The sequence below is a fragment of the Gastrolobium bilobum genome, unplaced genomic scaffold (assembly GCF_033153095.1).
Source record: "Gastrolobium bilobum isolate Gb01-03AN ecotype WA unplaced genomic scaffold, APGP_CSIRO_Gbil_v1 utg57853, whole genome shotgun sequence".
NCBI classification, from domain to species: Eukaryota; Viridiplantae; Streptophyta; class Magnoliopsida; order Fabales; family Fabaceae; genus Gastrolobium; species Gastrolobium bilobum.
In genome coordinates, this window is record NW_026897351.1 from 188,378 (window position 1) to 212,737 (window position 24,360).

The following is a 24,360-nucleotide window of genomic DNA, read 5'->3' on the forward strand; positions in this document are numbered from 1 at the left end:
ATTGTGTCATATCGTGTTAATCCAAATTATAAACAATATCTATAACTTTCAACATATACTGCCTATCGCAGGACAAACATATATTATTCCAGTTACGACATAGGACAACTCAAATAGATATTATCTCGTGTGTAAAAAAAAAAATCATTTCAATATTATTAAGATAAACAAAATACATTGCCTTTTTTTGTGTAAATTAGCAAGAAAAACGTTACTTTGAAGTTTGAAGTGAACGAGCAATAACGCGGCCGTTTATGCTTTATCAAATAAATATAGTAGTGTTCAATCCGGTTAAAAAAAAAAATCCAGGTCTTTTCTTTTAATTTCATTTGACAAAAGTATATATGTACATGGAAAATCATTTTCTCATATTGTTGGAGATTGCTTTCTCATGTTGTGAGGCATTGAAATCTGTGCTAATTTTTTTTTTTATTCTTTTAACAAGTGATGAGACCTATCACTTGTTATGTCTATAATATGAGAGATGTTATCTCATATAACATGAAAAAAGAAAAACCCTATGTATATATAATGTAATGCATAAACAAAATACAATAAAAAAGCCTAGGCTTACGGTGCAGTCCCTTGTTTAAGATATAAGCCCAAAAACTCACTTTTCATAATTCTGAACTCAGTCCAGTAAAGCCCAATTCATTTGTTGAGTCCATACTTTACGATTCAGATTTGGCCCAAATTGCACCTACCACTTCAACCTTACCCAACTATGTTGACGCTTAGTTCAACTTGATCAGAGAATTACTAAATATTAAGTTAATCGATACTTGGTTAAATATATAAATTATAAATTTTGATTAATTAAAATATAATAAAGAATCAACGGGTAAAAGTTAGTGTAAAACTTTGTATTCTTACATTAGTAAAAATAACTTGCCCTCTTTCTATATTGAAAAATTATATAAATTAAAAGATACGAGATCGATAAATTAAGTAAAAAATCAAAGAGCAACTTAGGGAGAAAATCAAGGAATGTGTATTAGGAAAAAAATCTTATTTTAACATGATAGTATATATATATATATATATATATATATATATATATATATATATATATGATTACAACATTGAATGATAATTAATTTGGCATTGAACAATGATAAATGGAGAAATAAATGCAAGATTTTCAAAATTCAAATTTAAATTACCATTTCGAAATTCAAATTGAAGTCATCCATTAATATTTTATAAAAAAATATTATCATTTTATCATTTTTTTAAATTAATATATTTAATTAGTAAAGTCAAATTATGTTTCTTCATCTAATACACATTACAAATTACACATATAATCTCCATTTTACAAATTTTGATAATTATTATTTTATAATTGAATTGTTTTTGAACCATTACATTTGAATAAAATAGAATATCAGGCGTAATTCTCACATATAGTGTAAATATAAGCGCAATTTCTTTACACATCATCTTCATGGCTATTTGTTTTATTTTACTTGATACCCATTATCATAATATTCTTCCATTAACTTTAATATCTCAAATATTTTATGATGCTTAATTGATTCAATAAAGTTTACGTTTGTACATAACTTTTCCTGCTTATATATTCCTTACTTGCATCCCTTTTAAACTGAATTTAGATACATATTATATTAGTGATGTAACTAAAACTAATCATTAAAGAGTTGATACTCATTTAATTGAATTATTGCAATTTGCAAACATATGAAATGTAAATTGAAATAAAAACGCAGTGCATGAGTCGAATGAAATAAAATATCAGTAGTTTGAAAGGAAAAAACTGAATAAAAGTCACGTGAAATGAGTGACAACGTTATAATATTGAAAAAAGCTAATAGAATAATAAATTAAGACGTGATAATCATGTAAAAAAGTTATTATGACAAATATAGAGAAATCAACCATGTACATTGTACAATCTGCACTTAAATATAATAGAGACATACGTAGGTGGATGGATCCTTGACTTCTAATTTCAACACACTTCACAAATCCAATGATAAATACAATAGAAATTACACTCTTTTATTGATTTTTCAATCTGTTATTTCCCATTGAGGCTTGCTTTGGTGAGCACTGAACACGAAAGTCTATTTCGTATTTTCAAGTTCCCCCCCTTAATTGGTAAACCTTGAACGGATGAAGAAAAGCCAAAAGTGGCGTTACTATATCACTTTTGCTACTGAATCATATGCCTGATATAAATGCATTATTTATATGTATCCTGAGCATTTAATTGCCTAATTTGTTCTAATTATCGAAAAAAGAAAAAAAAAAAAAACAGTTTAAAAAAAATGTATATGAAATTTTGTTATAGATATTTTTGTCTAGACACTATCTGAATAACATAATCCTACATACTGCATCTCTCTCAAACAGAAACACATCTACACTATAAAAGTGTTGGGTAAATATTATATTCTTTTTCCGGCAACATAGTGGTATTTTAAAAATGATGTTAGGAGCAACATTGCAAATAGAATAATAAGAACAATGAAAAGGCAACCCGCCCATCCAACCAACCAACCAACCAACTACGAACTATCCCTTTTATGAAAAACAAAATTTTTAAAAATTAAATAAAAAAATCCACATTAAAAATTGTGACTTAAAGTAAAGTCGTTATAGACTATGAAGTACCGATATTTTAAAAATTCTGACATGTCGTATCCTACATTTTCGACATTCACTTGGACACTTTTCAATACTCTAATACTCGTTGCAAAGATTTAATAAAGGTTCAAAAATTACGTTGCATTGCATTTTGAGTTACAATCATTATATTTGTTAGATTACGATTAAATTTTATTGAGTTTAATATAAACATTTGAGATATTTTACGTTTCTTCGTAAAATTGATGGGTATTATAAGTTTAACTTTATTTTTTTTGTTAAATTATTAAATACTAAATATAATATACACTACATAAATTAAAAATATTATACGTGTCTTAACGTGTCAAAATTTAACATTTTTTAAAATTAACGTGTCTAAGTGTCTGATCGTATTATATTTTGTCCATGTTGGTGCAATATAAATTGTAGGCACAACATAAATAACCTATTTAAATACAAAAAAAATAAATAAAAAATAACCTTTTCTTTGGAAAATAAAAAAAATCTCTTTTTTTTTTTGATAACAAAAAAAAAAAAAAAAAAATCTCTTTAACTACAACAATTTGTTGTCAGTGTTCGGTTTCTCTCTCCACACTACCTAGTTTGACCCACTTCCACTTTATAGCGAGAGAGAGAGAGAAAGAGTCGCATTTGGATTTCGCTCTAACTTCCGCACACTTTTTTTTTCCTCTCCCTCTCTCTCTCTCTCTCTCTCTCTATATTTCCTTGGCCCCTTCATTTCCGTTTCAAAACACTTCCAATTTTTCTCTTCTTTTGCTCCCGAAGGCACCCAGGGTTTTTTCTTTTCTGTTCGGCCAGTTCTCTGTTTCGATCAATTCTTATTTTATTTTTTTCTTTCTAGAAATTATTTTCCCTCTCAATTTCCTTATAGAGATCACAATCTGTGTTAGGATTATAGTGTTTTTCTTTGTCTTGAAATGGAGTTTGTGGGGAAAACTGTCAAGAAAGAGGTGAAGGGGTTTGGGGTTATCTCGGGAACTGTGAAATCTTACGACCCTTCCTCTGGGTTTGTCGAGATCCTTTACGAAGATGGTGATTCTGAGGAGTTGGAATCCTCTGAGGTCGCTTCCATCTTGGAATTTCAGCCGGAGCTTGCCAAGGCTAAGTCTCGGGTCGGTCGGAAGCCCAAAAAGCGGCGTCGTGTTGACCGGAAGTTCGAAACCGGAGCTGCTTCAGGTAATGTTAGGGAGAATTTGGGGGCGGAGGGTAGTGAATTTAGGGGGATTTTGTATGAGAATGCTTCTGATGGTGGGAATTCGGTAGTGTGTGGTGAATTAGGTTGTGGAATTGAGAGGGGCTCGAGTGAGGGAAATGGGAATGGAGGGAATGTTATGTGTAGTGTGAATGCGGGTGTAATTGAAAACGGGAGTGAAGAAACTTTAGGAAAGGAAATTGTGTTTGAAGAGAATTTGAATAGGAGTGTCTCTGCTAATGGGAATTGTGTTATAAATGGGCTTGATTTGAATGCTAGGCTTAATCTGAACGAGGATTTTAATCTGAATGACGTGTGTAGTTCGCCTGTTAACACTGAGGGTTGTTTGAAGAGAAGAGATTGTATTGATTTGAATTTGGATGTGAATAACGAGGACGATGCCAGCCTGAATGCGGGTTATTTGGGTTGTTCTGGAGGGGAAACATGGCAGCGGGAATGTAATTTTGATTTGAATGTGGAGGTATGTGAAGAAGTTAAGGAAACTCAGGGTGATGCTGCTGGAAAGGGACATTCTGAGGTAGGTGCTTTGTTCGGCAAGACGGGGAAGCTCCAAGAGGAAATGGAAAATGTTAATCATATATCTATAGAAGAAGACGGTGTTCATGGTAACTCAAATGATGTCTTGGATGCTGTCAAAGTGGAGGTAATTCATGTTTCTGCTGAGCATGCGGCTAAAGATGCTTCCTTGTGTTTGATTGCGGAAAAGGAAGGAGATGATGGCAAAGAAGGTGCAGAAGCTATTGATTCTCTTCAGGTTTCACATGCTAATTCTGTGAGGGATTGTGATTCTGTGGAGGTTCAGCATATGGGTTGTCCTTCTGAAGCTGGTTTTTCCATAATTCATGAATACCAAGATGATCCAGGAAGTCCATGCAAACATGGAAGTAGCCGAAGGAAGAGAAGAAAACTATCAGACAATCCAAAAACCACCCCAGAGACGGTTTTAAGGAGGAGTTCTCGCAGAGCATTAGCTAGAAAACAGGTTTCTAGCACCATATCATTGCAGGTGACAGATGATCCTTTGTTGTCATTGGGAACCAGTGCCTTGGCAGAAGAAAAACCTGTAATTTCTGGTTCTGAGAAAGATGAACAGTGCAGTGTTTCACTGCCAAAGCTGCAATTACCCCCTTCTTCTCAAAATTTGAGTTTAGATGATGTTCCTGTCCTTGAACTTTTTTCTATTTACGCTTGTTTAAGATCATTCAGTACTTTATTATTTTTGAGTCCATTTGAGTTGGAGGATCTTGTAGCTGCACTGAAGTCTGAAAACCCAAGTATACTATTTGACAGCATTCATGTTTCTATTTTGCAAGCTCTGAGAAAGCATTTGGAATACCTTTCCAATGAGGGTTGCCAATCTGCATCCAATTGCCTGAGGTTTATTTTATTTCAATCTTTCATTCGTCATGCTAGTCAATCTGTTTGACTGTGTTATATTTATTTTTATATTTTTATTTTAATGCAGAAATCTTAACTGGGATTTCTTGGACCTGGTCACATGGCCCATTTTCATGGCTGAGTACCTTCTGATTCATGGTTCAGGATTTAAAACTGGTTTTGATCTTAACCACTTAATGTTCAGAACTGACTACTACAAACAACCTGTAATTGTGAAGGTTGAGATTCTTCAGCACCTGTGTGATGACATGATTGAAGTGGAAGCCATAAGGTCAGAGCTTAACAGAAGATCTTTGGTAACTGAGACCGGTATGGGTTTTGATCAGAATATGTATTTTGACACTTGCAAGAAAAAAAGAGCTGTAATGGATGTGTCTGGTGGCTCTTGCTTGACTGAGCAGATCGTGGATGACACAACTGACTCGAACAGTGATGAATGCTGCCTTTGCAAGATGGATGGGAGTTTAATATGCTGTGATGGTTGCCCTGCTGCATTCCACTCAAGGTGTGTGGGCATTGAAAGTGACAATCTGCCTGAAGGTGACTGGTATTGCCCTGAGTGTGCAATTGGTGCACACAATGCTTTGATGAAATCACGAAGGTCACTTCGAGGAGCAGACTTATTAGGGATTGATCTTCATGGCTGTCTTTATTTTAGCAGCTGTGGTTACCTGTTGGTGTAAGCATAGTTATACCCTTTTTCTGGATGAACTTACATATTGGTGCCTCCATCACTAGTTTTCTACTGTTAACTTGCCAAATATTCTTTGATTAGTGACATCAACTTCTTTTACGGGTGATGGCTCTATGACTTTCAGTTGGAATTTTAGGCTGCTTGCTAGTTTTTCCCACTGTTATTCCTCATGTATCGGACCAGATTTATGCAGGGCGTCTAAGAGACAACATGAAGATTACCTGCATTTTTACTTGTCCATGTCTATTTGACCATTCTTTTCTATCACAAACTGACTCTTCCCTAAATTATTTAGTTTCATCCAGTGAATGTGAACTTTGAAATGGATATTGTGTAAAAATGCAAACCATATCACTGACGTCAAACTATTCTGTGCTGCTTTTAATCATCTTAGTATGTTCTTACTTTATTTGTATGCTGAAACCTTTGCAGGTCAAACTCATCTGATGCGGGTTCCTCGTTCAATTACTACCACAAAAATGATCTACATGTAGTAATTGAATTTCTAAAGTCTATGGATACTTTATATGAAGGCATATTAATGGCTATCTACAAACATTGGGATATCCCTTCTGACATATGTGCAGGTGCTAGTAACTTGGCAGTCTTTAATAAAAGTTCCTGCAAGAACATGCTTATGAAGGGAGAATATTCTGCTGTGAATGCATGCTTAGCACCTTTTCCTTCTTCAGAAACATGTTTGGACAATAGTCGGGCTGACGATCAAAGGAAGTTGGATGAAAACTCAACTATTGATTGTTGTAATCATCCTGGTCATGAGTTTCCAAAAGCTGGGAACCGCTTAGACTCAATGACAACTATAGAAAGTCCTTGTGTTGCTTCAGAAGGATCAGCTGATACCACACAAATGAGATCAGGCACAGAGAATGTTCCAATGCATGGGCTTTATGATTCCAATAGATCTGATGAATCCTTGGATCAGTCAGGAATACCAGGAAAACACCATCTCATTGGTGACTGTTCTTTGACATCTTCAAGCTTAGATGTGGGACGTAAAATAAACTTAAGATCTGTAGGTGCTAGTGGTACCCCCTCCGTGGACAATAAGGATACTTCAGAATTACCTTGTGGGATTGACTACACAAATTATTACAGCTTTGCCCGAATGGCCTCATTAGTTGCACAAGAGTTGATGTGTAAGTCACCTGAAAAGATGAATAAGAGTTTTGCGATGTCTGAAGAAGAAATAGTTTCTGACCAAGCAAAAGCCATTATGAAGAAATGTACTAACTTTTGTTGGCCAAGTGTTCAAAACCTGAATGCAGCTGCCCAAAAGGAAAAATGTGGGTGGTGCTTTTCTTGCAAAGTTGCAAATGATGACAGGGATTGCTTGTTTATTTCTGTGGTGAAACCTGTTTTGGAAGTGTCTAAAAGTGCTTTAGTTGGGCTTCAACCCAGGAAGACCCAGAATGGACATCTTAGAGAGATCATATGTCTTATTCTCTCCCTTGAGGTTCGATTACGTGGACTTCTGTTGGGTCCATGGTTGAATCTGCAACAAGCTGATCTTTGGCAAAAGGATCTTTTGAAGACATCTGATTTTCTTCCTGTTAAAAGATTATTGCTTCTTGTAAGGATATGCTTTCTTTCTGTCAATCATTTTCATTAAAGTCATTAGTACTAAGACTATCTCATGTCTGGTTATAAGTTATGAGAAACTTGTTTGACATCATTGGTCAGCTCATTTCTAATCTCTTTTTGCTAGTCACAATTAGTGGACATTAAGTTAAAAAAAAACATTTTTTGTTTATTTAAATATAGTTTTAAGTTTAACATTGCATATGTTTTATTCCGTTTCTATTTCTTATACTATTAGGTGATTGCAAGGTTTATTTCTTTTATTTGGTAAATCAAAATCATATAAACAGAAAGAGAAAAGAGAATGTACATGTGGAAGAAGAAGGATCAGAAATCCTTCTAAAAAGAAGAAAGAGAAGAAAAAAAGAGCCGAACTGGCTCAAGGATCCGAAAAAGTTTGTCCAATCTCTTTGCGTTTCATTATTAGAAATTCCCTTTAAGCAAACATGAGCAAAGCACCATAGAGAAGATATAAACACAATCTTATCCCCTAACAAATTGAAGGGCAAAGAGATACTTGTAAATATGGGTATTCCTCAAACCTAATATACCTGAAAACCACCTAAACTGTACATTGCCATAAAATCCTTGCCTCTTTTATCCTTCAGAATCTTTGAAACTTCTAATTGGAAACTGTTCCAAGGTGTAAGGCAAAGTCATTGTTCAGCAATAGCTCCTAACTAGTTATTCCATAAGAAACTAGCCTCCTTATGACGTGAAAATAAATGGCTTGCTGTTTTTGAGCTAGACCTACAGCTAATACCCATCAGTAAAAAGAGCTGTTTGAAGTCTAAGAATTAGTAACATGTCATTTGTCCTATGAAGTAACATGGTTGACATGACCGTAGAGAGGGAATTTTTTTCCAAATGGTTTAGTCAAAAAGGAGCCTTTTAATTTGGAGAGGGAGTTAGAAACTGAAAACGATTTACTGGGGGAAACACCAAAAGATTACATTGTCCAAGTTCTCTTATTTGGGTTGGAGGAGAGATGACTAGAATCAAGATAAAAGCATGAGGACTAATATATATATATATATATATATATATATATATATATATATATATATATTCAATTCTATTTTCTTTTTCAATTTTCTATCACTCAGTGATACATTTCTATCAAGACGACATCAGCGTAAAGATCCACAGTTCTCACTAATTTGATTTAGTTTTGATATGGGGACTGACTCTAACATCTTATTGCTTTATGATTTAGAAGTTTTGGTTCAATTAGTGTTAATTTAGCAGTATTATTATTATGGGAAAATTGCAAGAAAGGAATTCTTGGTAAAAATATTTATAGGTGGATATGCATTAACCACTCCTTGAACATGGCTAACCACCAGGGTGGTTAGTTGTCCCTGAATTGGAAATATGTTGCAAAGAATTTAATTTTGTAATTTCTTCAGTCCTTAGTTTTTATATTAGGATCTTAATGGTTTTTGTGGGCTTTTCCTTAAGTAATTATTGCTATTTAGGATTTTTGTTTTTGTTTGTTAGATGCTGGTTATTTGACTTGGGCTTTATGTTGTAAATAGCTTGGTGCCTAGGTTTGACTAGTGCTATATAAGTGGTATAACTGACTAACAGAAAATAAATAATCAGTACTTGTTGGGTGGGTCTTCATAATACACATTTCATAAATATACACATTTCATAAATATATGTTTCGGCAAATATAAATAGATATATTTTTTTCTTCCTATTTTACTCACTGCATTTTTTATGATGTTTTTGCTATAATGAAGCTGAATAATATGTTATAGAATTAGTAGATCTCAAGATTGCTTGCAACTAAAGAAACACCTCTTTTTTAGCTAGCTCATCATCTAGATTGTGGGTTTACATTGTTCTCTGGTTCAGTTGTTCATAATACTTCTATTGGAAAGTCTTACATTGTCTAATTTTGAATTTTGCAGTTAGAATGCAATTTGCGGCTTCGTGCACTTTCAGCAGATTGGTTAAAGCATGTGGATTCTGGTGTTACTATGGGATCAGCTACTCATGTTGTGGTCAATACATCACGCACATCTTCAAGGCATGGTATTGGAAGGAAAAGGGCTAGGTATTCAGATATTGAATCATCTTCAAACGCTACCGGTGGTTTGGGAATGTATTGGTGGAGAGGTGGTAGGCTTTCCCGAAAATTGTTTAATTGGAAGGTTTTGCCTCGCTCATTGGTTACGAAGGCCGCTAGACAAGGTCTGGAAATTGTTCTCTCTTTTATATCATGAATGGTGGTTGTATTAGGACTTGGGAGCCTGTTCATCTTAGTGATTATATTGTATTCATTTGAATGTTTTAAATTCTACAGCTGGTTGTGTGAAGATACCAGGCATTTTATACCCTGAGAATTCAGATTTTGCAAGGAGAAGCAGATATGTTGCCTGGCGAGCTGCTGTTGAGATGTCAACAAGTGTTCAGCAGCTTGCTTTGCAGGTATGGTTACCTTGCTGAATGCACTTAACATTCGACGTTACTGGTGCTCATCGTTAGATGGTGCCCATCCATATGTAGTCGCTTATTCAGATATTGTGGTTTGACTGTTAAGAAATTTGTCCATTTCTATCACTTTGTCGCTATATTTCTGCAATCGGTTTTGTATTTGGATATTTTCTTTAAATCAGAAATTTCTTGGGAAATCACAATGTAAAGATATTAACTCACTGGGGATACATTTTCTACTGTCTTTTGTTTTATTTATTTTTTTATTTTTATTTTTAATTCTTGCATTTTCTATTATGTCGATTGTCATTTCTTATTGTATTTATTTCCAGAAATAAATATATGAAAACATCTGCAAAATGTTGCAAGTTTTACTATGATATTGCATGTAATTCGTGTCACATTTTATTACCTTCCCGTGGAGTAGTGTCCCATATATTAAAAGGAATTTACAATTCAACTACTATGCTTAAGGATATAATTAAATATCGTCTTCACAATTGATCTTAGACATTAGTATTATTATTACATTTTATATCAAACAAAAATTTGCTATATTAGATATAAAAGAAGTACAAGTAGGAGTAGGATAAGATATCATCCAAAACTGAAAAAGTAATAAGGAGTGGAAAGGTTCAAGAATGCAACAAAGTGATAGAAATGGACCAAAATTCAGAAATTTATGGAGAAAACATTGGAAAATTTTATTGATAAGAAAAATAGAGTGAATATAGCGACAAATATCTAGGATTTTCCGCTAACTCAATTCTAATTTCACCGTGTCTTTCTATCCGCCCTTTGTTTCTTTTTATCCTAGAGGAATATCTTCCCAAAATTTGAAATCCTAACTGTTGTATCTAATCATGGTTATCAATTGCGGCGCAAGAGTGCGCAATCCCGCTGCAATAGCTCTCTCTACTATATCCTTTAAAATCAAGTAACTCTATCTACTATATATGACCATATCAATTAATAACAAATAACCCTATAGTATATCAAAAAATATCAATTAATATCATTGTAACATTATCTAATATATCTAACAATATCAATAACTCTAATTACTTTTACTAATGGGGCCTACCCAACTAGACCATTGGGGCAATTCTTATTTTTTCTAACCTACTTTCCTTAATAGGGGATTCTTAACAATACTCCCTCCCTAAAATTTCACTTTGTCCTCAAGGTGAAGGGTTGAGACGTACCGTGGTCCGCCAAATAACTCCCACCTGATTCCCATTGCTTGAATCTCAATGATATGGTGCTCCTTTCAAGGTTAAGAATTTTAACCAACACCACTCAACCTCTTAAAACATCGTGCACTTCCAAATTTGACACTTCAGACTAGGCCTGACGAGATCTGACATTGGAATAGGCTGGGTTAGCCCTCCCCCTAAAGCTGACCCATTGGCTCTTATTTATGTTATGATTCCCCACCTTTTGAGCTTGGTCCATTAGGTCAACAAAACAATCCAATTATCGTAATTCCCATGATACCCTTCCTCATTGCTCATTCTGCACACTGCTGCGATGCGAAGACCCAACTTTCTCCTAATGAAAGTCCAAGTCCGGTGGCTCAGGTAATAGTGGTGGGTTGGCCATCCCTGCTTATGGCGGTGGCGTCACTGGTATGTGTGCAACCTTTTCCAGAGCCTCCACTTTTAGATTTGGGTCATTCAACAAGGTCATAGCTTCTTTAGGTTCTTCTTCTTGGTTTCAATCTCCTCTTTGTCAAGTGTTGATAAAGTCCAAAATGTCTTCTCTGTCTCTCGCATCTCTAAAGCATCTCCTGTGAATAGAAGAATCTCCCATTTCTTCCCTTGTTTTTTCTCTCCCTTATGTCCTTGCAATTTCGTCTATCATGTGGCTATTAGAGGAATTTGTTTGCCGTCCTCCATTGGGACTCGGCAGTATGCCTTCAAGAACTTATTTTTCTCCTTCGCACAGCTCTCTTTTTCTCCTTCTCTCCAATGGCCCTTGCTGTGGGTCCTCCATAAATTTCACAAATTGTTCCAACCTTCCACCTAATGACTCCTCCTCCATCCTTGAACAAACCATGAATGAACTCTTTGAATTCGGAAGCTCTGATATCCGTTGATAGAACTGGACCAGAATTTAGGAAATTTATGGAGAAAACATAGGAATTTTTTTTTAGGGTTTCATAATTCTCAAGTTACATGAGAATTAAAATCTTATGCTGTAGAGACAAAAAACATGTGGGTCCCATATGTTAGAAAAAATTATGTGTAGGACCCACGTTAGCACGGAAATTGAAGGGTGTGTAGGAAGATTTCAATTCTCATGTTGAATGAGAATTATAAAACCCTTTTTTTTATAAGGATAATAGAGTGAATACTGATATCCAGGATTTTGAGAGCCAGGGATCTCCCTACAACTTAATTCGAATCTCACCGTACCTGCCTGACCTAGAGGAGTATCCCATCCCAAATCTTGCAATCCTACCTGCTGTATCTCATAATATCCCCTAAAATCAAGTAACTTTGTCTACTATATCTAACCATATCAATTAATGAAAAGTAATCCTATCTACTATATCTTAAAATATAAATTAATATCAGGTAATTATAATATATCTAACAATATAAATTAATATCATGTAACCAGATCTAATATATCTACCACTATTAAATAACTCTAATTACTTTTACTGATAGGGCCTATCCAACTAGATCATTGGCCAATCCTTATTTCTTCACACACAACAACAGGGTATTTGGAGAAGTTGCTATGTGGCACCTACAACTCTGCAACATGTGATTGATATTATTGCCATTAATTACTTTCTAAACAAAGGGTTGATTGTCCATGAAATTTAGATTTCCAGATGGATTTGTTTAGAAGAAACCTCTCCCTAGTTGAGAAAGAGTGAGAAACTGAAAAGTAGGCTTACAATAAATTGTGGTTGTTGTTGTATCCAAAAGATTAAAAATAAAAAGGAGTGACATGACTACCAAAAGAGAAGAATTCTGCTATCCAAATTAGATAAGGATCCTGAAATGACATGAATAAAGGTTTTGACTTATACAAAGCCAAGTAAGAATCTCACATTCTGTTAACCTGACAAACCTAGAATGAGCATGGGAATTATAGTAATATATGTAAACCTGTTAAAAATTATGAATATGTACGCACGTGTTAGTAGCTTTCCATCCAATGTTACCCTCTAGCCTTTTGTAATTGGTAGAAGCTGATGAACTTTGTCTTCTTCTCATGTAATGAAGTAACTACCTCTTATTATCTAAGATAAACTATGTCATGTTTTCAGGTTAGAGAGCTTTATTCTAACATAAGGTGGCATGATATTGAGAATAACCATCCTCTATATATGTTAGACAAGGAATCTAGAAAATCGATCAGGCTGTTCAAAAAAGCAATTGTACGCAGGAAATGCACTGAAGGGAAATCTGTGAAGTACCTTCTTGATTTTGGGAAGAGAAGGACTATTCCAGATATTGTTAATAGACATGGTACTTTGTTGGAACAATCCTCAAGTGAGAGGAAAAAATATTGGCTGGATGAGTCTTATGTTCCCTTGCATCTTTTAAAGAATTTTGAGGAAAAAAGAATTGTCCGTAAGTCCAGTGATAAGAAACTAGGAAAAATTCTTGAGATTGGTAGAGTGAACAAGAGGGTTCCTCAACAAAGTGTATTTCCATATTTGTTTTCTAGAATGGAAAGATCTGATTGTCATCAGTGTGGGCACTGCAACAAAGATGTTCCAATCAGGTATTTGCAGTATCCACTCATCTAGATAAATGTTTTAACAAGTTCCTTTTCTCTTACTCTATCTATGCTATTTCTTTTTTCAGTAATATTCTTTATATTTCCATTATAGTTTCTGTTTCAGTTTAATCAAAGATCAGACTAATATATGATTTCTCACGTTACTGATTGTATTCCTCTTAGTCTGCTAACTAAAGAAGAAAAGTTGTAAGGTAGAAAAGGACTCTAGTAAAGGAATATTCCTTGCCCAAATCCTCCCAAAACCTGTAATGAGAACCATAATTCTACCTCAGATATTAGTGGTCTGTAAGAAAAACACACCTGAGAAGTAAACATCCAAGGGTTGTTATTAAAACTTATAAAACGAATAAATGTAGTATTTTGGGTTTTCATTAAAACAAACATCAATATGTATGATGTTGGACTGTGGAAAGCTTAGAATTATTAGGCTAAAAGTAGGGTTTTATTGGGTGGCTTGATGGTAGATAATGTAGGACGGTAGAATGGTTAAGATTTAATGGGTTAGTGTTATAAAATGGCTTGTTTTTATTTTGGGTTTGACTTGACATATGAGCAAAGTTATCAAATGCGGATTGTGGCCTGTTGCGGCCAACCTTGAAAAACGGTATAGCGGGTTGCAGTTGCAGAAATAGTGAGTAGACGAATAATCCATTACCTGTATTATTCTGTTTCTATCAATAAAAAAATCAAAGCATGCTATTAAAACGAGGATAAGGACAGTGGTAGAAGCATCAACAAGTAACAAAACAATTCTTCAATACATGTAACACAACAAATTATTAAAAAAACAATGACACCCAAAAAAAGGGTGAAGTAGCCACTGAGTTTTATTGCCTCTGATTTTAACATTTTATTATATGTTCTCATTATAAATTACTTGTCTTTGCAGTGCCAATGTTTCTATGTATCATGTACTGAATTTAGTGTATTGAAATTCAATTATGTAATTGTGTTTTTATATATTGGCTTTGTTCCCACTAAACATAATCACTAAGGAAAATGCAGGACAAATGCAGTTAATAAATTTGCTCTAAGGAAATTCTAAGAAGTCTATAACACAAAGATAATGACAAAGAGAGAGACGCAGAGAGAGTCAAAGAGCTTAAAAGGTAAACAATACAAAAATATAAATATAAAAAATAAAATATTCTTTAAAAAAAAATCAGAGGCCAGAGAGCTTACCTGCGAATGAGAGAGCGAGAGAAGCAGAGAGCAAGAGAGGCAGAGACAGAGCGAGAGGCAAAGTAGAGAGTGAGAAAGGCAGACACGAGAGACAGAGTGGAAAGGGAGAGATGTGTGTGATAGTAAGAGGGAGTGGGTTAGGGTTAAACCCGCAAAAGACAAAAAAAACCCTTAAAATGTTTCTGTTACACATTTAAAACGAGGGAAAAATTGACTTTTTGACTAAAACCCTTATGTTACTGATGCGGCGCGATTTGGCCGCAAATGCGGTCGGAATGGCCGCTATTGCTTTTTGGTGCGGTGCGGCGCGGATTGTTGCGGTGAGGCACTCGCAGTGCTATGGCGGCACAATTGACTACTATGCATATGAGCCAACCAAACAGGGATTTTTTCTGAAGATCTATGGAGTGTATTAAATCTCATCAGCAACGAGGATTTTTGTTTGTTGGGATATGGGTTTGAGCGGTTGAGTGGCTACTCGTAATCTTCATTGATCATAATGAATTTTTTTTCTGTTTCTCCTATGGACGGAATCAATAATTTGTTGTAAGTTGAACCACAATAATTTAATAAAATCACTGAGTTCTTAGAGGATTGAATGTCGCCCTTTCTTGTACTTCCCTTTTTTATTCTTGGTGAAATCTCATTTTTTCGATAGATGTTTCTCTGTCTGTTTTACAAAAATACATGGGTGAGAGATTCAAATTATTGTTTTATGTATCTTTCCATCCTTTATTTATTGCCACAATTAAAGGTTAAGTGTACTGAGATATTTTTGCCTTATTTAGTACTTAATTTGTTACTTATAAATATACCCTTTTTATTAAATTGTCAGGGATGCTGTGAGCTGCCTTTATTGCAAAGGTTTGTTTTTGTCTTTTAATCTGGCTTTCATATTTTTTCTTATTAATTTTGATTTGCAGCTGGTGATTTGTTTTAATTGTTTCACAAATAAATATATATATTTTTTTAATTCTCCTTTTACTATTCCATTTTATGGCTATAACTCGTATCTCACTGAATCAGAAATTGTTATTATTTCAATGTCTTAACATATGGATCAGTCATCAATATATTTGCCTGTTAAAATTTAAATCCTTTGTTATGAAATCTTTTCAATGTTATTATCTAATTATTGGTAGGCAGCAGGGTTTATTCACGATTTTTATTGACATCTCATTATATTGTGCTTGACAGAATTGATATCGTAATTTCTTTTATAATTGAATTTTCAATGGAAAGCAATAAAAAACACTGGTCAATAAATTGAATCTCTTTTATAATGCTTCTAATTTTATATTTATTATATATTATTGTATAAATTCAATTTAACATGTTTGCTGGTCGAGTTTAATAAAATTGGTTGGCAATGAGTTGAGTTGAGTTAGGCCTAACTCATGCCAGCTTCAATAAGAAACCAAGCTTATTTGTTGGCTTGATTTTCGCTCACTTTAGGCTCACGAGTTGCTTGAGCTCACTTAACTAATATTAAGCCTTGTATTAGTAGAGTTTCTAGTCTCAATGAGTTAAGCTCAAATTTCTAACTCAACAAATTTTTCTTAAAATGTTCAATGAAAAAATAATTTATTCATACAAAACATAAAACCAAATGCTGATATATATTAAATTAAAGCATTGTTATTATTTTTCTTAAAAATGACCATATATATAGTTGACTCACAAGCTAATGTCTAATGAGCTGATTATTTCAAAGCTCAAGTTCGGCTCATTTAATAAATGAGCCAAAATCTTTGCTTTACTTAGTTGTTAATGAATCAATGGACAAGTAGGCCGACCAACTGGCTAGGCTCATTGGCAGCCCTACTAGTGCGGGTGCAACTGCTTTTAAAATTAGTACGAGGAAAAACTCATGTATATGTCTCTCTCCAATACCTCAACCCACGAAAATTACTTTTCATTTGTAATTAAGAATGAACTAGGCAGATTCCAAAGATACTGGATTACAGGGATGGTCTGTCTATGTTGTTAAAACAACGGTGAATGAACTACATTTGCACTTCAATATCTGCTTATCATATTTTAATTTGTAGGATATTTCCATAAGAGGCATGTCAGGAAATTGGGTGGCACAAGAACTACTGAATGCACATATTCATGTCACAGATGCCAGGGTGGGTTGCGTGTAAAGACTAATACTAATTCTAATAGAAGGAAAGTTGACTCAAAGCTGCAGAAGATTCAATCACAGAAATGTAAAAATGTCCCTTCAGTTTGTAAATCAGTGAACCTTAAAGGCAATAAAAAGGCATTGAGTAAGGTGCGACAGGGGATATCTCGAACCAGTAAGAAGATGCCATCCAGTATACCTCTTCGCCGTTCTACTAGGAAGGCCAAATCCTTGTATCTGCAAAATCAAATGAATGGAGGACGTAAAAAAGGAATTCAAAGTAAAAAGAATGTAGGACGTAAAAAAGGAAAGCAAAGTAAGTCCAAGAAGGTGACCTATCAGAAGCCCAAGGAAACTAATGGGCAACGTAAGAAGTTGGCAGTAACTATTGCACGTAAGAAAAGGACAAAAATCTGTAGCAGTTACTGGCTTAATGGTCTTCGGTTGTCTAGAAAGCCGAATGATGAACGAGTAATGCTGTTTAAAGAGAAAAAGCATGTTCTCTCCTCTGAAGATTTGTCTGGCTCTCTTGAACATCCTAAATGCTGCCTTTGCTGTGGAGATGGATGTACTTTAAATTATATTGCTTGTGAAATCTGTGGAGGTAACTACTTTTCTTCTCTTCTGTTTATATTTCTCCCTTTTGAGATAGGGTATGGTTGGGGAAAGGGGAGGCTAGCCGTTTTTACAAGTTAATAAAATAATATTTTAAATGCCTGTATACTATTTGATCTATGTTGCATAAGCATTGTATGCCCCGTTTCTTTTTTTTGTTATAATACTATACCTTTTGAACATGCACTAATATATAATTTGAACATACTATGCTATTTTGTAGATTGGTTTCATGGGGACGCTTTTGAACTCACCGTAGAAAAAGCCAGACAAGTCATTGGATTTAGGTGCCATGTTTGTCGTGATAGGACTGCTCCAATCTGCCCCCATATGAAGAGTAACGGATTGTCTCACGCTGAAAGCAATGCTGCAACTGAGTGTGCAGAGGAATTATCTAATCCTGTTTCTCTCCAACCTTTGAGTAAGGTATGTTTGCCTCTTTTATACCTGAATTATTGGAGAAAAGCTTTGATGATGAGGTGTCAATACAATATTAGATTGGAGAAAAGCTATTAGCATGGTGAAGGGTTAGACTCGTTATTCCTATATTTCAAATGGTCCTTTTTCAGTCTTTTCCCTGTTCATTTCCCTCCTTCTTCGTTTCCCCTTCTTTTTTTTTTCTTTTCTTTTTTTACTTTTATATTTATAAATATTATTATTTTATTTATTTTTATCCCTCCGTACCTTTCATTTGGGTTAATCTATCACCGACTCCAATTACTTTGGGATAAAGGTGTTGATGTTGATATACAATATTGGATGATAGCTAAAAAACTTTCAAATTGATCGTGCATTAAAATTGAACTCTTATCTAAAATGTCTTTTTTTTCTAATTTCTTTAGCCAAAAAATGATAAATGTCATGTATGGTTGCTTTTAAAATTTATTTCTTGCTTTGTTTTGGTATTGATGCTCGTGAATAATACTGTGTATTGTTTTGGGGCAGAACATTTTAATGTCCATGACACCCAAAACCATTTTATTTATGTCCTTGTCCCTTATGTGGCCAATATAGTGGTTCTATTTGTATTCTTCAGTTGCAAACAAAACTCTCTCTCTCTCTCTCTCTCTGTCTTAATTTGGCAGTTCTGCTGTTAAGAAAAATTGGTTCATTCCTAAGAAGATTTAGATTTTGATGTCCAATATTTCATTTTAGGATGTGCCACTGATGATGTGTACGTTATTTTTTTACAGTTCCCCTTCTTTGGGAGAAGAGAACATTAAACCCTTCTGTAGTTTTTATATCAGTTTTATAATAAATAATTGAAGTGAAATTTTCACTTGTCATTGCAGATCCGTTGCAATTAAATACTTTTGGCAGTCATGGATGAGATCTTCACTTTGCGGGGGTTATGATACATTTGTTTTGGTGGAAAGATGCATGTTGAGACAGCTAGTTAGTTAGATAAATGAGTTTACAGAAATCGGGTCCAGATTCTTTAAAGGAAAGATTTTTCTTCTTTAGTATGAGCCTATGAGGAATGATTTGGGTTTAGCTGAAATTGTTGAATACAGTAGTTGGTGAGGAGCCTTCTAGAGTATTGAATCTGCAAGAAAGAAGTGGTATTACCCTTGTCTTTCTCAAAATAAAATTACTGGTAGCTAAAATGAAGAATTTGTAGCCTTAAGGATGTAGTATATAATTGCTTATGTTGGATGTTTGGAAGCAAACTTTTATCTGTATTATTTTGTACATGCAAAAAATTGTTATATTGTCTTTATTCGTTTTACCTATTGGTTGTGCATTATGTTAAAGTACTCCATCCAACTAAGAAATAAGTTCAATTTATTCATTATGGATACCCAGTATGTGAACGATTCTTATACTTGTTTATCTTCATTGCAGGTTTGATGATTTACATTGAGAGGTCATGGTTGGACATTAGATGCCAGCTTCTTGTGGGGTTGTTTTTCTTCCTGCAGGATATGGTGGCACATGTTTATTTTTCTAAAAGAAAAAAAAGAAAAAAGAATGTTCTCAGTTCTAATTGGACGGGTCGCTGTAGAAGGAATGATTACTTGATCAGGCTTCTGCTCTATTGCTTTCTATTTCAACTGTTTTGGAAAGGGAAGGAAGAACAATGAAACGACAACCATGTTAGTGCAAAAAGGCTGAAGATAATTGTAATCAGGACACAGTAGAGTATTAGAGTTCATACATCAATTGCATTCATGATTGTTATTCTAACCCATCAGCATTCATTGTAGTTGCATTCTTTAATGTAGGTCCCCCCCCAGCGAACTGATTTCTCTGATGTCTTTTGAATTTAACTCTTTTTTAAGGAATGCAGTATATAAATCATAGCAGGTCAGTACAAGGAAAAAAAAAAAATCATAGCAGGTCTCTTAGTAAAGAGACTATTGCACTCTGAGTAATGATTCTGACGGGTATGCCCGAAAAATAGAATCTCGTTGGGTATCACTGACTAGTTGGAAATTATTTTTCCTTTTTTCCCCAAGTTCCAAAGTGTAATTACTAAGGATTTATTTGAATTTTTTCATGGTATGAGAGGGAAAAAAAAAACAATTACATTAGAGCTTGTTATTATGAGAAGGAGCCTAAAAAATTCAAGTTCATATACGTTCATCAATTTAGCTTTGTAGCGGATTCCAAGGTACCCATTGTATGGATGTTTGATAGCTCGTATAACTTCAACTAAACTCTTGCCAATTGAAGTTAGTCAAGAAGAAATCATGGTTTCCTCATAATTCATATGATAAAAAATTTAATTTATTTAATATTGATTAACCATGTGTTGTATGCACTAAGAAAAGGTTTATTTATCCACAAATTTCTCTGTAGACTGTAAAGTAAAAAGGGTAACAATTTTGTTTTTTACCAAAAAAAAAAAAAAAAGGTAACAGTTTCTGCCAACTAGCCGTTGTAACCTTCGGTCTCGCAGGGTTTAAATTATTTGAAATCCATAACGGTTAGTACAACGTTTCAAACCAAACCCTTTTCTTCATTCAGCAACAGGAATATTAAGCTTTTGTCTCTATAGTCTCTCTTCCTTTTTTCTGCAATTGAATTGTTTATTAATATTGAGTATACCAATACAGTTCATGGGAACACTGAAACTGCTCAACCCAACATTGCTTTTTCGAAGCACCCTCTCCCCTCTCCTAAGATGGTTGATTCTCAGAAGGTTTTCCATTCATTTATTCCTTTTTTTTATAAATCTCTCTACTATTGATTCAACATCACATCACATGCTATTTTCTTTTTTTTTTTCTCTGTTTTTATATCTAGAAATTATTGTACAGGGAACCAAATTGTTTAGCCATTAGAGGGGGCGGGTATAACCTTGAATTTAAGCAATTTTGGAATTTTGCTTGGTTATACTTTCATTATTGTTGTTATCGTTGTTGTTTGGTTTTTGTCATTGTTAGGCCATTTGTTTCTAACTCAGTTCCTTGTCTTGCGTTGGGGAAATTTTGCTCTATATTAAAACAGGCTGCAGTCTGAATTGATGGCTTTGATGGTAAGAAGCATTTGTCCAATATTGTCTCCTTATAACTAAACTAGTATTTTGGCAATATAGTGAACTTTTGAGGCAGCTTTCAATTTTCTTTGTAATTTGGGCAGCCATAGAGCTATTGTTGATCAATGGAAAATTGTACTAATGTTTGTTTCTTGTTGTGATTGGAATGTCAGATGAGTGGTGATTCTGGTATATATGCATTTCCTGAGGAGGACAACATATTCTTATGGAAAGGAACTATATACACGAAGCAAAGATACCGTTTTTGAAGGCAGAGAGTACAAGTTGTCCCTTTCCTTTCCCAATGATTACCCTTTTAAGCCTCCAAAAGTCAAGTTTGAAACAACATGCTTCCATCCCATGTAGATGTGCACGGCAATATATGCTTGGACATACTTCAGGTAATTTAAAATCTCGTGGCATTTTGAAGAGCAAATGTTCTTCCATTTGCATTGTATGCTGATTATGTTCATATAGGTGTTTTAAAAAGTTTGACCGGATTAAGGCTATGTTTGATTGTTGTTTTTAAAAATAGTTTTTTAGTTTTCAGACAAAAAAAATTAAAGAACTCGTTTGGTAAGGCCTGTTTTGTGAAAAAATGTTTTGAAAACTATAACTGTTTTTTTGTTTTTAGAATCAAATTTAGAGAACATGTCTGAGTTATTTATGTTTTCTGTTTTGGTTTTTAACTTTCAAAAATAAATAAATATAGAAAATAACTTTACAAAACAGTTTTAAGAACAAAAAGCCATAACACAATCAAATAGACACTTAGCTTCTGGTGAAACTTATTACCGAACTAATGCAAAACGATGCGCTTCAGGTGTTGCCGCATTAAGAGGAACAGTGACCATTTTGCCACACTTGGCAAAAAATTTTATCAAACTGCCACACCAACAGTAAATTTTGTCAAAATGTCATGCGGCATATTTCGCTACACTGTGTAGCGAAATATGTTTGCAAGTAATTCGCTACACAGTGTAGCGAAATATGCCATGTCAGGCTGCACATTTAGCAAAAATGACACGTGTCAAGCAGGCAGAAATTCGCTACACTGTGTAGCGAATTATGCTTGAATTTTGCCTGCTTGACACGTGTCATTTTTTGCTGACTGTGCATCCTGACAAGGCATATTTCGCTACACTGTGTAGCGAATTACTTGCAAACATATTTCGCTACACAGTGTAGCAAAATATGCCGCGTGACATTTTGACAAAATTTACTGTTGGCGTGACAGTCTGGTAAATTTTTTTGCCAGGTGTGACAAAATGGTCACTCTTCCACATTAAGACACGCACGTCACAAATTCGAGTTACACATAAATCGAGTTGGTCAGACGTGTAGGTATCGGTGTTTATAGATCATAGAGACGCGCAGTACCTAAAACCGCATTTATAGATGTCAGTAGGAATGTGCATGGAGCGGTTCATAACCGGTTTTGGCAAAATCCAAACCGAACCGGTTTGAAATGGTTTGGTTTTCAAACCGAACCAGTTTTTTTAAAAAAAAATCGGTTTTTATTATCCAAACCGGTTTGAAACCGGTTTCAAAACCGGTTTATGGTTCATAACCGAAACCAGTTTTAATTCAAAACCGGTTTTAAATCAAAACCGGTTATGAACCATAAACCGGTTATCAAGTTCAGAACCGGTTTTTTAACAAATTCAAAATCGATTTTTGATGGATTGTGCTATTTTAATAAGTAGTCGTTTGTTTCTCCCGGTTATAGGTAGTTGACCAACTATTTCTTGCAAGAACCTTCATTGTTTTGGAACTCTAAGGATGAAATGATTCTTATAGAAATTGTTTCACGTTATTTTTATGGAAAACATTTCCATCAAAAAATATTTTGTCGAATTTTTTTACGGAATATAAATTTAATCAAAATATTTCCCTCAAAATATCTCACAAAAAAACATATTCATCAACATTTTTGACGAAAAATATTTCTATCAAAATTTTCCACGAAACACATTTCCTTCGAAAACTTTTGACGGAAAATAATTTCATCAAAATTCTTTATAGAATTCAAATTCCGTCAAAAGTTTTCGACGAAAACATTTTCGTTAAACTTTTAGACAAAAACATTTTCGACAAAATTTTTAACGAAACACATTTCCATCTAAAATTTTTGACGAAAAATATTTCCGTCAAGTTTTTTGGTAAAAAAATATTTCCATCAAAATTATTCAACGAAATACATTTCTATGAAAAAATTTCGTTGACGAACAATATTTCGATAAAAATTGACAAAAATGTTTTTCGTCAAAATGCTTTATAAAAATATTTTTCGTCAAAAAATTTGAGGGAAATGATTGGAGGGAATTAGATTCCGTAAAGAACTTTGACAAAAAAAAATTGATGAAATTTTTTATAGAAATATTTTTCGTCAAAATTTTTTACGTAAATGTTTTTGGTCAAAATTTTCGCGGGAAATGTGTTTTGCTGAAAATATTTTTCGTAAAAATTTTTTACGTAAATATTTTTGGTCAAAATTATCGCTGTAAATGCGTTTTGTTGAAAATTTTGCTGAAAATATTTTTCGTCAAAATTTTTTACGTAAATATTTTTGGTCAAAATTTTCGCTGTAAATGCGTTTTGTTGAAAATTTTGCTGGAAATATTTTTCGTCGAAAATTTGGACGGAAATATTTTCTGTCAATTTTTTTTATGGAAATGTGTTTCGTCAAAAAAATTTACAGAATTATTTTTCGTTGAAAAGTTTCGACGAAATTTAGATTCTATCAAGAATTTTGACTGATTATGACAAAATCTTGTTCCGTCTCTAGTTTCAATGAAAAAAAATTTCGTCTCTATTTTTTACGTAATATGATTTTTTTCAAATTTTCGACGAAATATTTTTCTTTGATAAATTCTGTTAGTATTTAAGACTTTTCTAATAATGTCACATTTAAAAATGATTTATATTTATGTAATTTTCACATCTTAATGCTAAGGATAAAAGATAATACTTTATTTGTTCTTTAATTGTAAAATAGTTTGGTTATGGATAACCAATTATTTTTATGGTTTGGTAAATAACCAGTTTATAAAATAAAATGCAGTTTCATATGAAACCGGTTTTAAAAATAATCGATTTTTTAAATGTGGAGTGGTTTGGTTATGGATGGGTTTGGTTCTTTTGGACATTTTGCACATCCTTAGATGTCAGGCCTGAAGAGACACACGTACATGGATGCTGTGTTT

The 24,360-nt window shown here is 33.8% G+C and overlaps 1 protein-coding gene and 1 pseudogene across 1 annotated transcript; both read left to right on the forward strand.

The window, feature by feature from the left end:
- Positions 1 to 3,344: 3,344 nt before the first annotated feature.
- On the forward strand, positions 3,345 to 20,204 carry LOC133306170 (DDT domain-containing protein PTM). The gene is made up of 11 exons (XM_061506449.1): positions 3,345 to 5,224; positions 5,313 to 5,924; positions 6,372 to 7,530; positions 9,458 to 9,740; positions 9,853 to 9,977; positions 13,270 to 13,730; positions 15,766 to 15,794; positions 16,982 to 17,662; positions 17,897 to 18,099; positions 18,966 to 19,235; positions 19,519 to 20,204. The coding sequence occupies exons 1-10, from the start codon at positions 3,552 to 3,554 to the stop codon at positions 18,978 to 18,980; spliced, it is 5,241 nt and encodes a 1,746-aa protein (XP_061362433.1). The 5' UTR covers positions 3,345 to 3,551; the 3' UTR covers positions 18,981 to 19,235; positions 19,519 to 20,204.
- On the forward strand, positions 19,147 to 22,418 carry LOC133306158 (ubiquitin-conjugating enzyme E2 20-like; annotated as a pseudogene).
- Positions 22,419 to 24,360: the final 1,942 nt, after the last annotated feature.

What these genes read in the sequence shown, in the direction of transcription:
- LOC133306170 (XM_061506449.1), top strand. Translation starts at nt 3,552, where the DNA reads ATGGAGTTTGTGGGGAAAACTGTCAAGAAAGAGGTGAAGGGGTTTGGG. An exon ending in AGCTGTGGTTACCTGTTGGT is followed by an intron (nt 5,925 to 6,371) that starts GTAAGCATAGTT and finishes AAACCTTTGCAG; the next exon opens with GTCAAACTCATCTGATGCGG. An exon ending in GAGCTGCCTTTATTGCAAAG is followed by an intron (nt 15,795 to 16,981) that starts GTTTGTTTTTGT and finishes TTTAATTTGTAG; the next exon opens with GATATTTCCATAAGAGGCAT.